Source organism: Panthera leo, chromosome E2 (assembly GCF_018350215.1).
Source record: "Panthera leo isolate Ple1 chromosome E2, P.leo_Ple1_pat1.1, whole genome shotgun sequence".
Taxonomy (NCBI): Eukaryota; Metazoa; Chordata; class Mammalia; order Carnivora; family Felidae; genus Panthera; species Panthera leo.
Window position 1 is genome coordinate 16,707,178 of NC_056693.1, and position 15,290 is coordinate 16,722,467.

General features: G+C 38.8%; 1 protein-coding gene across 5 annotated transcripts in view; it reads right to left on the reverse strand.

Annotated features, from left to right (window-relative positions):
* Positions 1–15,290, reverse strand: part of LOC122208712 (zinc finger protein 345) — a 100,073-nt gene that overhangs the window by 72,990 nt on the left and 11,793 nt on the right. For 4 of the 5 annotated variants that reach the window (XM_042920064.1, XM_042920061.1, XM_042920063.1 and 1 more), the window contains 2 exons: positions 8,027–9,752; positions 7,577–7,769 (listed from right to left, as the gene is read on the reverse strand). In XM_042920064.1, the coding sequence (XP_042775998.1) occupies positions 8,059–9,752 (1,694 nt within the window). In that variant the 3' untranslated portion in view covers positions 7,577–7,769; positions 8,027–8,058. Of the gene's footprint in view, positions 1–2,162; positions 2,175–7,576; positions 7,770–8,026; positions 9,753–15,290 lie in introns of those variants that run through there. The other variant, XM_042920066.1, reaches the window with a different exon arrangement.

The following is a 15,290-nucleotide window of genomic DNA, read 5'->3' on the forward strand; positions in this document are numbered from 1 at the left end:
ACATGCTCTAACATATAAAGGGAGACTGATAAGACTTGTGACCGATCTCTCTACTGAAACTTGGCAGGCCAGAAAGGAATGGCAGGAAATCTTCAATGTGATGAACAGAAAAATAATGCAGCCGAGAATCCTTTATCCAGCAAGTCTGTCATTTAGAATAGAAGGAGAGATAAAGATCTTCCCAAACAAACAAAAACTGAAGGAATTCGTCACCACGAAACCAGCCCTACAAGAGATCCTAAGGGGCATCCTGTGAGACAAAGTACCAGAGACATCGCTACAAGCATGAAACCTACAGACATCAAAATGACTCTCAACCCCTATCTTTCTATAACACTGAATGTAAATGGACTAAATGTGCCAACCAAAAGACATAGGGTATCAGAATGGATAAAAAAACAAGACCCATCTATTTGCTGTCTACAAGAGACTCATTTTAGACCTGAGGACACCTTCAGATTGAAAGTGAGAGGATGGAGAACTATTTATCATGCTCCTGGAACTCAAAAGAAAGCTGGAGTAGCCATACTTATATCAGACAAACTAGACTTTAAACTAAAGGCTGTAACAAGAGATGAAGAAGGGCATTATATAATAATTACAGGGTCTATCCATCAAGAAGAACTAACAATTATAAATGTCTATGTGCCGAATACGGGAGCCCCCAAATATATAAAACAATTACTCATAAACGTAAACAACCTTAATGATAAGAATGTGGTAATTGCAGGGGACTTTAATAGCCCAATTACAACAATGGATAGATCATCTAGACACACGGTCAATAAAGAAACAAGGGCCCTGAATGATACATTGGATCAGATGGACTTGACAGATATATTTAGAACTCTGCATCCCAAAGCAACAGAATATACTTTCTTCTCGAGTGCGCATGGAACATTCTCCAAGATAGATCACATACTGGGTCACAAAACAGCCCTTCATAAGTATACAAGAATTGAGATCATACTGTGCATACTTTCAGACCACAATGCTATGAAGCTTGAAATCAACCATAGGAAAAAGTCTGGAAAACCTCCAAAAGCATGGAGGTTAAAGAATACCCTACTAAAGAATGAATGGGTCAACCAGGCAATTAGAGAAGAAATTTAAAAATATATGGAAAGAAACGAAAATGAAAATACAACAATTCAAATGCTTTGGGATGCAGCAAAGGCAGTCCTGAGAGGAAAATACATTGCAATCCAGACCTATCTCAAGAAACAAGAAAAATCCCAAATACAAAATCTAACAGCACACCTAAAGGAAATAGAAGCAGAACAGCAAAGACACCGTAAACCCAGCAGAAGAAGAGAAATAATAAAGATCAGAGCAGAAGTAAACAATATAGAATCTAAAAAAAACTGTAGAGCAGATCAATGAAACCAAGAGTTGGTTTTTTGAAAAAATAAAATTGATAAACCTCTAGCCAGGCTTCTCAAAAAGAAAAGGGAGATGACCCAAGTGGATAAAATCATGAATGAAAATGGAATTATTACGACCAATCCCTCAGAAATACAAGCAATTATCAGGGAATACTATGAAAAATTATATGCCAACAAACTGGACAACCTGGAAGAAATGGACAAATTTCTAAACACCCACACACTTCCAAAACTCAAACAGGAGGAAATAGAAAGCTTGAACAGACCCATAACCAGCGAAGAAATTGAATCAGTTATCAAAAATCTCCCAACAAATAAGAGTCCAGGACCAGATGGCTTCCCAGGGGAGTTCTACCAGACGTTTAAAGCAGACATAATACCTATCCTTCTCAAGCTATTCGAAAAAATAGAAAGGGAAGGAAAACTTCCAGACTCATTCTATGAAGCCAGTATTACTTTGATTTCTAAACCAGACAGAGACCCAGTAAAAAAAGAGAACTACAGGCCAATATCCCTGATGAATATGGATGCAAACATTCTCAATAAGATACTAGCAAATCGAATTCAACAGCATAGAAAAAGAATTACTCACCATGATCAAGTGGGATTCATTCCTGGGATGCAGGGCTGGTTCAACATTCGCAAATCAATCAATGTGATACATCACATTAATAAAAGAAAAGATAAGAACCATATGATCCTGTCAATTGATGCAGAAAAAGCATTTGTCAAAATTCAGCAAGGTTTCTTAATAAAAACCCTCAAGAAAGTCGGGACAGAAGGAACATACTTAAACATCATAAAAGCCATTTATGAAAAGCCCACAGCTAACATCATCCTCAATGGGGAAAAATTGAGAGCTTTTTCCCTGAAATCAGGAACACGACAGGGATGTCCACTCTCACCGCTGTTGTTTAACATAGTGTTGGAAGTTCTAGCATTAGCAATCAGACAACAAAAGGAAAGCAAAGGCATCAAAATTGGCAAAGATGAAGTCAAGCTTTCACTTTTTGCAGATGACATGATATTATACATGGAAAATCTGATAGACGCCACCAAAAGTCTGCTAGAACTGATATATGAATTCAGCAAAATTGCAGGATACAAAATCAATGTACAGAAATCAGTTGCATTCTTATACACTAATAATGAAGCAACACAAAGACAAATAAAGAAACGGATCCCATTCACAATTGCACCAAGAAGCATAAAATACCTAGGAATAAATCTAACCAAAGATGTAAAAGATCTGTATGCTGAAAACTATAGAAAGCTTATGAAGGAAATTGAAGAAGATATAAAGAAATGGAAAAACATTCCGTGCTCATAGGTTGGAAGAATAAATATTGTCAAAATGTCAATACTACCCAAAGCTGTCTACACATTCAATGCAATCCCAATCAAAATTGCACCAGCATTCTTCTCGAAACTAGAACAAGCAATCCTAAAATTCATATGGAACCACAAAAGGCCCCGAATAGCCAAAGTAATTTTGAAGAAGAAGACCAAAGCAGGAGGCATCACAATCCCAGACTTTAGCCTCTACTACAAAGCTGTCATCATCAAGACAGCATGGTATTGGCACAAAAACAGACACATAGACCAATGGAATAGAATAGAAACCCCAGAACTAGACCCACAAAAGTATGGCCAACCAATCTTTGACAAAGCAGGAAAGAATATCCAATGGAAAAAAGATAGTCTCTTTAACAAATGGTGCTGGGAGAACTGGACAGCAACATGCAGAAGGTTGGAACTAGACCACTTTCTCACACCATTCACAAAAATAAACTCAAAATGGATAAAGGACCTGAATGTGAGACAGGAAACCATCAAAACTCTAGAGGAGAAAGCAGGAAAAGACCTCTCTGACCTCAGCCGCAGCAATTTCTTAACTTGACACATCCCCAAAGGCAAGGGAATTAAAAGCAAAAATGAACTATTGGGACCTCATGAAGATAAAAATCTTCTGCACAGCAAAGGAAACAATCAACAAAACTAAAAGGCAACCAACAGAATGGGAAAAGATATTTGCAAATGACATATCGGACAAAGGGCTAGTATCCAAAATCTATAAAGAGCTCACCAAACTCCACACCCGAAAAACAAATAATCCAGTGAAGAAATGGGCAGAAAACATGAAGAGACACTTCTCTAAAGAAGACATCCGGATGGCCAATAGGCACATGAAAAGATGCTCAATGTCGCTCCTCATCAGGGAAATACAAATCAAAACCACACTCAGATATCACCTCACGCCAGTCAGAGTGGCCAAAATGAACAAATCAGGAGACTATAGATGCAGGAGAGGATGTGGAGAAACGGGAACCCTCTTGCACTGTTGGTGGGAATGCAAACTGGTGCAGCCACTCTGGAAAACAGTGTGGAGGTTCCTCAAAACATTAAAAATAGACCTACCCTATGACCCAGCAGTAGCACTGCTAGGAATTTACCCAAGGGATACAGGAGTGCTGATGCACAGGGGCACATGTACCCCAATGTTTATAGCAGCACTTTCAACAATAGCCAAATTATGGAAAGAGCCTAAATGTCCATCAACTGATGAATGGATAAAGAAATTGTGGTTTATATACACAATGGAGTACTACGTGGCAATGAGAAAGGATGAAATATGGCCCTTTGTAGCAACGTGGATGGAACTGGAGAGTGTGATGCTAAGTGAAATAAGCCATACAGAGAAAGACAGACACCATATGCTTTCACTCTTATGTGGATCCTGAGAAACTTAACAGAAACCCATGGAGGAGGGAAGGAAAAAAAAAAAAAAAAAAAGAGGTTAGAGTGGGAGAGAGCCAAAGCATAAGAGACTCTTTTTTTTTTTTTTTTTAATTTTTTTTTTCAACGTTTTTTATTTATTTTTGGGACAGAGAGAGACAGAGCATGAACGGGGGAGGGGCAGAGAGAGAGGGAGACACAGAATCGGAAACAGGCTCCAGGCTCCGAGCCATCAGCCCAGAGCCTGACGCGGGGCTCGAACTCACGGACCGCGAGATCGTGACCTGGCTGAAGTCGGACGCTTAACCGACTGCGCCACCCAGGCGCCCCAAGAGACTCTTAAAAACTGAGAACAAACTGAGGGTTGATGGGGGGTGGGAGGGAGGGGAGGGTGGGTGATGGGTATTGAAGAGGACATCTTTTGGGATGAGCACTGGGTGTTGTATGGAAACCAATTTGACAAATTTCATAAAAATAAAATAAAATAAAGTATCTTAAAAGATTAAAAATAATAAAATATACTGTTTGGCTTTAAAATATTCCAGCAAAAATATTTGGAAGATTAACAAGAAAAGTAAAATAGAAGTGATTATTAAAAATATGTGATGCTTGGTGCCTGGATGGCTCAGTCGTTTAAGCGTGTGACTCTTGATTTCAGCTCAGGTCATGATCTCACAGTGTGAGATTGAGCCCTGTGTTGGGCTCTATTGCTAAGTGTGGAGCCTACTTGGGATTCTCTGTCTCTCTGTCTCTGTCTCTGTCTCTGTCTCTCTCTCTCTGTCTCTCCCTCTGGCCCTCCCTGCTCGCTCACTCTCTCTCTCTCTCTCTCAAAATAAATAAATAAACTTTTAAAAATGTGATGTTGTATCTTATCTATACTTGAATTAAAAAATAAAAATAAAAACGTGATGGGTACATGTCTGTTCATTTTACTATTCTATTTTTGTTACGTTTGGTATGTTCTACAATAAAAAAGTTAAAATAAAACAAGTTACAGATGAGTGGGTAGCTATCTCATTAAAACATACTTTTGTTAGACTCAAATGTGGACCATATTTGAGAACAGAAGGAAACATCACAAGATAAAAACCAAAGTTTTAACAGTAGATGGATGAGCAATAGTGAATGTGATTCTTTTTAATTTACACTGTAACTTTGGTATGGGGTAAACTTTGTTACATAACTTTGTAAGAGGAATGTAGTGACCTTTGAAAAGAATTGTATGCATGTAGGGAAAATAAAGCTTAATTTGAACGGGTATGATGGTATCAGTATACCTTAAAGTAGCAACTAAGGCAGTATAGCAACCACAACCTGTTTGTCTTTATGAATTCTTTGATTAGTGTACATTCCTATCCCCTCACCATTACCTCAATAGGGAAACTCTTAGTTTCAAAATGATTTATGAAATAAAGTACTGAGATAATATTCATTCAAGTTTCATATTAAACCATCTTTTTAAAAAAGTTTTTTATTTATTTTGAGAGAGGCAGAGATAGCGCAAGTCAGGGAGGGACAGGGAGAAAGGGAGACAAAGAATCCCAAGCAGGCTCCCCGTGTGGGACGTGGGGCTCAAACTCCTGAAACTGGGAGATCACCTGAGCCAATACCAAGAGTCTGATGCTTAACTGCCTGGGCCACCCAGGCTCAACAGTCTTATAAGAACAGCATCAAGAATAAAAATCTAATTAAATCAATCTAGATGATGAGAGAATAGGGAAAGGGTTGTGAAAACTTGAGCTAGAGGGACTCTTCTTGTATAGTGTACTGATTAATTTTAGAACACAAAAGTACTGCACCACCCACTAAATTTAACTAACTTCCATAATGCCTTAAATTTTCTCTTATAATTATTCTTTTTGGTCAGCAATGGATTTCTCAAAGTGTGTTCATAACCCAAAGATAGTAAATATTATGGAGGGGAAAGAATTCATGGTCAGGACTGGGAAACAGTGTGCTGAATAATAGTAATATTTTCTTTATTGCAGGTCTTCTTACAACCTTTTAATTCGGCTTGCTCAAAGTGTAATTCATTGGCAATAAGGGAATTTGGTTATGTACCACAATATGCAATGAGACAGAGTCCTCTCCTCCAATGGTATTTAGGAGATTATTATCTCTTGAACATATTTTGGAGAGTCTGGTTCAGAGTATTTTCTAATATGCAAATATGTTATATGCCAAATATATGTCAATGAATTATGATCAATGTAGCAAATATTTTAGGGGCACCTGGCTGGCTCAGTCGGTTGAGCGTCCGGCTTCAGCTCAGGTCATGATCTCACAGTTCGTGAGTTTGAGCCCTGCATTGGGCTCTGTGCTGACAGCTCAGAATGTGGAGCCTGCTTTGGATTCTGTGTCTCCCTCTCTCTCTGCTCCTCCCCAGCTTGCACTCTGTCTCCCTCTCTCAAAAATAAATAATAAACATTAAAAAAAATTTTTTTTAAAGATGAATTTAAATTACATTTGGGAAAACTGATCAGGACACTTGAAAGGGCCAGAAGCATCATTTTCCCCACTTAAAATAATGGAAGTAGGCTCTGAAATGTGGGCATCTGAAAATTTACTCTTCAACATATTATCAGATACAGATAATGAGAAAAGCTGTAGTTAGTAAATTTTGTTTTGATTTCTCATTTAAGACAGTAATAATTTATATAGTTGTATTTTAATGGAGCCACTTGGCTATAATTTTCTTGATAAAAAATTATCTTTCCCTTAAAGAAGTAATTAGAAAATGTAGTAAAATGACTTCTGCTTTTGGAATTTGCTGTAGAAAAATGACCTCCCCTTGATTTTATAAAAAATCTCTACAACTCTAAAGGAATTTCTTCCATAGTTTTTTTGCAGTATGAATTATCTGGTGCAGCAAAATTTATGAGCTCTAAAATGGAGGCCTTTCTGCCTTTATGATGTCCTAAAGCTTCTGTCACAGAATAAATTATCTGGTGTTCAAAAAAGGATAGATGGTAAAACCAGACCAAACCCAAACAAGAAACAGAAAGGGATAGATGGTAATAGAATGCTTATATCTTACTGTATTCAAAAATATTCCTGCCCTTTGACTTCTCTAATAGCATATAATAATGATAATACCAGTGATAATAATAGATACTGAGTATCAGATGCTGTCCAAAGGGAGTTACATGTGTTTAATCATCTATAATTCAATCAATGTAATATCATTACATTATTTTACACAAAGAAGCTGAGGCAAAGAGAGGTTAAGTAACTTTTCCAATTTCACAGGAAATGGTGAAATAGAGATAGTACTCAATAAAAGATATATTTCAGATTACATTCCAAGGCTATAGAGATTGTTAAAACTGTTTAATAGGGGGTGCCTGGGTGGCTTAGTTGGTTACGTGTCTGACTCTTGATCTCAGCTAAGGTCTTGATCTCAGGGTCGTGAGTTCAAGCCCTAAGTTGGACTCTGTGCTGGGCATGAAGCCTACTTTAAAAATAAAAAATAAAAACATGAAAATGAAAATAAATGTTTACTGTGTTTCAGAAGTTATTTCTGCATTCATTAATATAGGCTTTCTAAAAATGAGTTCATTATGAGCACAAGTAAAAGGATATCCTACATTCATTACGAACATAATATGGGTTCTCTAATATTCCAGAGGTGTTGAATACAGTTGAAGCCTTTTTTTTTTTTTTTTTTTTTTTTTTTAAATTTTTTTTTTCCAACATTTTTTATTTATTTTTGGGACAGAGAGAGACAGAGCATGAACGGGGGAGGGGCAGAGAGAGAGGGAGACACAGAATCGGAAACAGGCTCCAGGCTCCGAGCCATCAGCCCAGAGCCTGACGCGGGGCTCGAACTCACGGACCGCGAGATCGTGACCTGGCTGAAGTCGGACGCTTAACCGACTGCGCCACCCAGGCGCCCCAATTGAAGCCTTTTTTATATTAAATCATATTCAAAGCTTTTTCAATTATGAAGCCTCATATGTTGAGTAAGTTGTGAATGACGTCTAAAGTCTTTACCACATTGGACACATGCATAAGGTTTCTCACCAGTATGGATCCTTTGATGTAGAGTAAGTTCTGAGCCACGACTAAAGGCCTTCCCACATTCCTTACATTCATAGGGTTTCTCACCAGAATGAGTTCTTAGATGTTCAGTAAGATGTGAACCACGAATAAAGGCCTTCCCACACTGCTTACATTCATAGGGTTTTTCACCTCTATGAATTCTCTGGTGCTCACTAAGTTGTGAGCCATAAATAAAAGCCTTGTCACATTCCTTACATTTGTAGGGTTTCTCACCTGTATGAATTCTCTGGTGATATGTAAGTTGTGTGGCACGAAAAAAGGTCTTCCCACATTCCTTACATTCATAATGTTTCTCACCATGAATTTTCTCATGTTGAGTAAGATATGCACCACGAATAAAAGCCTTTCCACACTCCTTACATTCAAAGGGTTTCTCACCTGTATGAATTCTCTGATGTTCACTAAGCTGTTTGCCACAAATGAAGGCCTTCTCACATTCTTTACATTTGTAGGGTTTTTCACCTGTATGAATTCTCTGATGTTGAGTAAGATTAGAATTAGAAATAAAGGCTTTTCCACATTCTTTACACTTATAGGGTCTCTCACCTGTATGAACTCTCAAATGGTAAGTAAGTTGTGAGCCACGAAAAAAGGCCTTCCCACATTCTTTACATTCATAGGGTTTCTCACCTGTATGGATTCGCTGATGTTCATTAAGTTGGGAGGCACATAAAAAGGCCTTCCCACATTCTTTACATCTGTAAGGCTTTTCACCAGTATGAACTCTTTGATGATAAGTAAGGTGTGAACCAAGAATAAAGGCCTTTCCACATTCCTTACACTCATAGGGTTTCTCACCACTATGAATTCTCTGATGGTAAGTAAGTTGAGAGCCAAGAATAAAGGACTTCCCACATTCCTTGCATTCATAGGGTTTTTCACCACTGTGAATTCTCTGATGGAGAGTATATTGTGAACAATAACTAAAGGCTTTTCCACATTTCTTACATTCATATGGTTTCTCTCCTGTATGAACTCTCTGATGTTCAGTGAGCTGTGAACCACGAATAAAAGCTTTCCCACATGCCTTACACTGATAAGGTTTTTCATTAGTATGAATTTTCTGATGTTGAATCAGATCAGAACTACGACCAAAGGCCTTCCCACATTCCATACACTCATAAGGCTTTTCACCATTCTGAATCCTCTGATGTTGAATATATGTTGGCTTTTTGCTGAAGGTCTTCCTACGTTTCTTAACTTCAGAGTGTTTTTCTTTATTATGGCTTTTCTCATGTGGAGTAAGGCATGACAGGTAGCTGAAAGCTTGTTCATATTCCTTACATTTGTACAATTTTTCCCTGGTAGGATTTAGTGGATGAAGAGTAGGTGACACAGAATGGCTTTGGGTGGCCTTTTCTCCATAGGTAATTTTCATGTGCATGTAAAGTCCTTCCTGACTTCCCTGTTGATCCTCAAATTTGCCTTTGCCCTCCATATTATCTCTAAGACCATTGTAATCAAAATTATGGCTGATAGGTTTCCTCCTATTTTCCCATTGCAGTGATTCCATTTCATAAGCTCCCTTTTCTGGAGATGACTTTTTGGTCTCACAACTGGATTCCAAGTCTGTAAGATAACAAGAGAGCAAATTCCTTCTTTTTTTTTTTTTTTTTTTTTTTAACAAGGGGAAATGAAACTTCTAAAATAAAAATGATAGGTAAAATAAAAATTCTGATAAGAACAAATGGCTTAAACAGTGCTGAAATATTTTGTGTAATTAAAACAAAAGGCACAAGGAGAATGCATAGAATGAGGGGAGTTTATAGGGAGCAAAGTAATTAGGAAAACAGTTTAAGTGTGTGGTTCTCAAACTTTGGAGTAGATTAGAATCCAACCAAAGAAGCTTATAAAATAACAAAAACACTCCCCTATAAACATTCAATCAAATGTCTAGTTAGATATCCAATCTACCAACAAGACCTACTACCTGTCCTATTAAAAGTTTATCAAGGGACGCCTGGGTGGCTCAGTTGGTTAAGTGTCTGATGTTGGCTCAGGTCATGATCTCACCTGGCTTTGAGCCCCACATTGGGCTCAGGGCTGACAGCTCAGGGCCTGGATCCTGCTTCAGATTCTGTGTCTCCCCCTCTCTGTGCCCCTCCCCTGCTCACACTCTGTCTCTCTCTCTCTCAAAAATAAATAAACATCAAAAAAAATTTTTTTAAGTTTATCAAGTACGACCACATCCACTACTATCACTCTAGGCCAAGCCACTTGCAATTGTCCCTGCAATCTGTTCTTCACACAGCAGCCAGAGGAATTCATTTACAATGTAATTCATATTACCTTATTCCCCTATAAAAATCTTCTGAGTTTACCATCTTAGAATAATATCCTAAGTTCTTACTTATTATGGCTCACAAGACCTTACTATGGTCCACAGACTCTACATGAGTTTGCCCTTGGCCACTTTTCTGATGTCATCTCTTGCCACTCCTAATTATTCATTTTGTTCTCACCACAATGGCTTCCTTGCTGTTCAAAAATACCAAGTGTATACCTCCGTGTTTACCTTTTGGAATGCTCTTTTCCCAGATACCTGCATGGTTTGCTCTCTCATTTCAGTTTTCCATTCAAATGACACATTATCAAAACACCCAATATAGAAATGCACCTATATTGCATTTATCACTAATGGATATACTAGTTTTAAAGTTTGTGCCTTGTCTGTCTGCCCATGCTTAATCAAAGCAATGACTTTGTTTCATTCTCTGCTTTATTTCTAGTACCTAGAGCCATTACTGGACATTCAGTATTTATCAGCAACTTTAAAAATACAAATTTTCTTTCATTTTTCATTTCCCCAGATGCTTCTGATATTAAAAAAAAAAATTGAGAATACTGCTTAAAACCTTTCAATGGTTTACCCCTTTGTACTTCAAATAAAATCCAAATTCCTGTTCAAAGCCTAAAAGCCCCTGCATGATCCATTTCTTGATTACTTTTTTCACCTCATTTTGAACCACCACTATCTTCAGGAACAATGCTCTAGCCTTACTGGTTTTATTGAAGTTCCTGGAACATATAAAATCCTTTCCCATTTCACACTCTCACATGCTGTTCTATCTGCCAGGAATGCTCTCTGCATGGCCAGTTCCTTTTTGTCTGAAATGTCCTAACTAAAATGGCAGCTGCTCAGAAAGACTATCCCTGAAAACTTGAATTGGGTTCATGATTTATCTTATTCTCTCATTTATCTGATTGTCTATACTTGTCATATAACTTTAATATGTAGAAGAACACTATGTAATGTGACTGGAACAGCAGCCACCATCTCTGACAACAATGCACATAAGCTGTAGAGTGTAATAGAGGATGGTGTTGAGAAAGGAAATAAACATAAATCAATAAATTGGAGATTGAACAGTCTTTAGAAATGAGTCAGAAATCCAAGGAAAACCTGCTTTTGTTGAAAAGCAGAAAGAAATTGTAAACAACAACAAAAACAAAAAACCCCACACAGCTCAGTTTAATATCAACTCATGTCAGCAAAATGTACTGGGATGAGAGTACCTGGCTTTTTACTTTGTCAGAGAAGCACAATATCATTTATAAAACACTAGGTAAGAACCCAACTGGAATATGGTGATCAAGGGAACAGTGTAAGGAACCAAATGAATCCAGTTTAGGTCCCAAACTGCTCTCCATGTCACATATAGTAACATGATTAAATAGTTCTTTTTTGATGTTTATTTATTTTTGAGAGAGAGAGACAGAGCACGAGCAGGGGAGGGGCAGAGAGAGAGGGAGACACAGAATCTGTAACAGGCTCCAGGCTCTGAACTGTCAGCACAGAACCTGACGCGGGGCTTGAACTCACGAATTGAAAGATCATGACCTGAGCCAAAGTTGGACGCTTAACCGACTGAGCCACCCGGGTGCCTCTAAACAGTTCTTTTTATTGTCGTTAAATTAATGGAAGAAAAAAATGAGAAAATACAAAAGGGGTGATGGCTGAAAATGACAAAATGGCGTCTGAAAAGCAGAAGTCATTTTGGGAGGCCTCTTTCATACTTGCCCCCCTCAACAACTCTGGCTGAATTGATTCTCTAAATCTCTCTTGAATCTGTTTCCTTATCCCCAATGCCATTACCAACATTCAGAAAGTCCAGAGAGCACCACACATTTGAAGCAGAGCAATAATCCCCTCAGTCGTGTCCTGAGATCCTTTCTTCTAATCTCCATCTGGCAGTCAAGAGTGATATATTAAATATTTAAATCACATTATGTCACTGTCCTACTTAAGATTCTTCATTAGCTTGCAAATGCTTTGGGGACAAAATTCAATGAGAGATAAGAAACACATGTTATTTTATGGTCAAATACACACCCACAACATAAAACAAACAAGTCATGAAATAATCTTTACCTCTGCTACATGTGATGCATTCTGATATTTTTAAAAATTTTCTGCTCTATGTTATTGTATTTAAGAATCAAAACAAAACTGGGGCGCCTCCGTGGCTCAGTCAGTTGCACATCCAACTTTGGTTCAGGTCATGATCTCGATGTTCGTGAGTTTGAGCCCTGCTTTGGGCTCTGTGCTGACAGCTCAGAGCCTGGAGCCTGTTTCAGATTGTGTCTCCCTCTCTCTCTGCCCTTTCCCACTCACACTCTGTCTCTCTCTCTTTCTCTCTCAAAAATAAATATTCTTTAAAAAAAGAAAAAGAAACAAAACAAAACCAAAACAAAAAAAAAACAAAAACAAAAACAAATGCTGTTCACAACCTATCGGGTCATTTTTATAATCCCTAAGGTTCTGCCTGGCCTAGACCCTGGCAGACTCTCCAAACTCACACCTGGCACCCTTCCCTCACTAGGTTCCAACTATAAGGGCCTTCTTTGAATACCTCCTATTACACCAAGCTGCATCGCTCTATGGCCTTCAGGACACCGTTTCCTCTGCCAAGAATGTTTTTCTCTCTACCCTCGGCCTCCCTACTGCTTTACATCCTTTCAGGGCTCATCCTTTCACATACCTTTGCTTTTCCTCAAAAGTCCTTCCCAATCTCAGACTCCAGCAATGCCGCACCTGCAATTCTCTCTTATAGTAAGACAGCCACAGCTCATGGGCTCGTGATAGTGAAACTGAGCCCCACAATGGGCTCTGCACTGAGCATGGAACCTGCTTGGGATTCTATCTCTCTCCCCCTCTCTCTGCTTTTCCTACCTCCCCCCCCCCCCCCACCTCTCCACACTCTCTTGCTCTCTAAATAAACAGACAAACAAACAAACAAACTAAACTAAACATAAAAAAAAAAAGACAGCTACTCTACCCACTGCAGCCTACAAGGGAGGCCCCCCATAGCTTTGGATGCTGGTAAGACTGCCACATCCTGCTCTTTTTTTTTTTTTTTTTTTTTTTTTTCAACGTTTTTTATTTATTTTTGGGACAGAGAGAGACAGAGCATGAACGGGGGAGGGGCAGAGAGAGAGGGAGACACAGAATCGGAAACAGGCTCCAGGCTCCGAGCCATCAGCCCAGAGCCTGACGCGGGGCTCGAACTCACGGACCGCGAGATCGTGACCTGGCTGAAGTCGGACGCTTAACCGACTGCGCCACCCAGGCGCCCCCACATCCTGCTCTTAATGCTGGATTCTCCTAGGAGGTCTTGACTTCCATAAACTCTCAATGTGACAGTCCCACTACCTTTAGTTTATGACAGGAATAAGTACTCACCCTCCCCAAAGAAACTACTCCAAGACCTATCCTGTAATGCTTGGCATCTCTGGGTATCCCAATACTCCTGAAAAGCCCTGGCTTTCTGTATCCTTGTTCATCACTAGGCCTCTCATCCGATTCCAGGTCTAGACATCTTTTATGGTGACTCAGTGTTCTATTACTCTGACCACTAGGGCTCCAGGAACTCACTATATACTTTCTGCAAATACTCCACAACCTCAGCCTCCTTCCCTCTGTGTATTCTCTTCACCTCTTGCTCTGATTGCAACCTTGAGCACCCTGCTTCCCAGAAGCACTGTTTTCCTCCACCTCACTCCACCTACCGTCCCCTGAAGTAGACATAACAGACCTTGTTATTTCTAATTAGGACAGTACCTCCCAAAACTCAATTTCAAGTAACCATCCTTACTGACCACTACCACTCATATTTCCAGATCACTTACTCTTGTACCATCTCTCCAATATTTATCTCCACCTTAAAGACTCTCCTTCAAAATCAAAACAAAACAACTCCTTTGATTCTATGGTTCACCCTGTAGCTCCTATCCATTTACTGTACTCCTTCCTGGTAAAACTTCTCAAAAGAGATGTCTGTATTTCCTGTCAATACTTTTTCCCCCTTTGTCTCCCACCCTCATAACTAACATTTTTCCCATATTTGCTTCCAGGATTTTTTTTTCTTGCACTTTTATACAGTTGAAATAATTCTACATATATAAACTTAAACCATATTTCTTTGTCCTAATTATTAGGGCACTATTATAAAAAACTTCTAATACATTTTAAAACTCTATTTGTACTTTTGAGAATTCCTCAAATGGGTCCTCAACACTGCCTGGTGAGTTAAGTCATTACCCCACAACAGTTTTTATTGTTGGCTTATTTCTTCCCTAGTCTCTCATCTCGCCCCATCATCGAGAGATTTACCTTATATTTATCCCTCAGTCCTGACTACCATCTTGCAGGCTTTCAAATGCTTATCTAACTTCTCTGTCAAGAATATCTAATGGCCATCTCCAATGCACAACTCTTGACTTCCTTCTGCAGGCTTCCAAACTCTGATGCTTCTTTCTATTTCCAATCCTTCAGCAAATCCTATTAATTGTACCATCAGATATAACCCATTCTCATTTTCTTCACATATTAGACCCCATTCCAAGACACTATCATCTCTAAAGTGGACTCCTGAACTAGTGTCCTCTAACTGGCCTTCTTGCTTTCATTCTTAACCTCATTCTACATAAGCACCCAGAGTGATATGTAAACAAAGATCCCTTACTCATCTGCACAAAACCCTTCAACAGCTCCTTATACTTAGAATAAAATCACATTCCTTGCAATGGCCTACATGGTCTTATGTGATCTGTTCTCTGCCTATTTCTCTGACCTCATCACTAATTTCCACTTTCACTCTCCTTGTT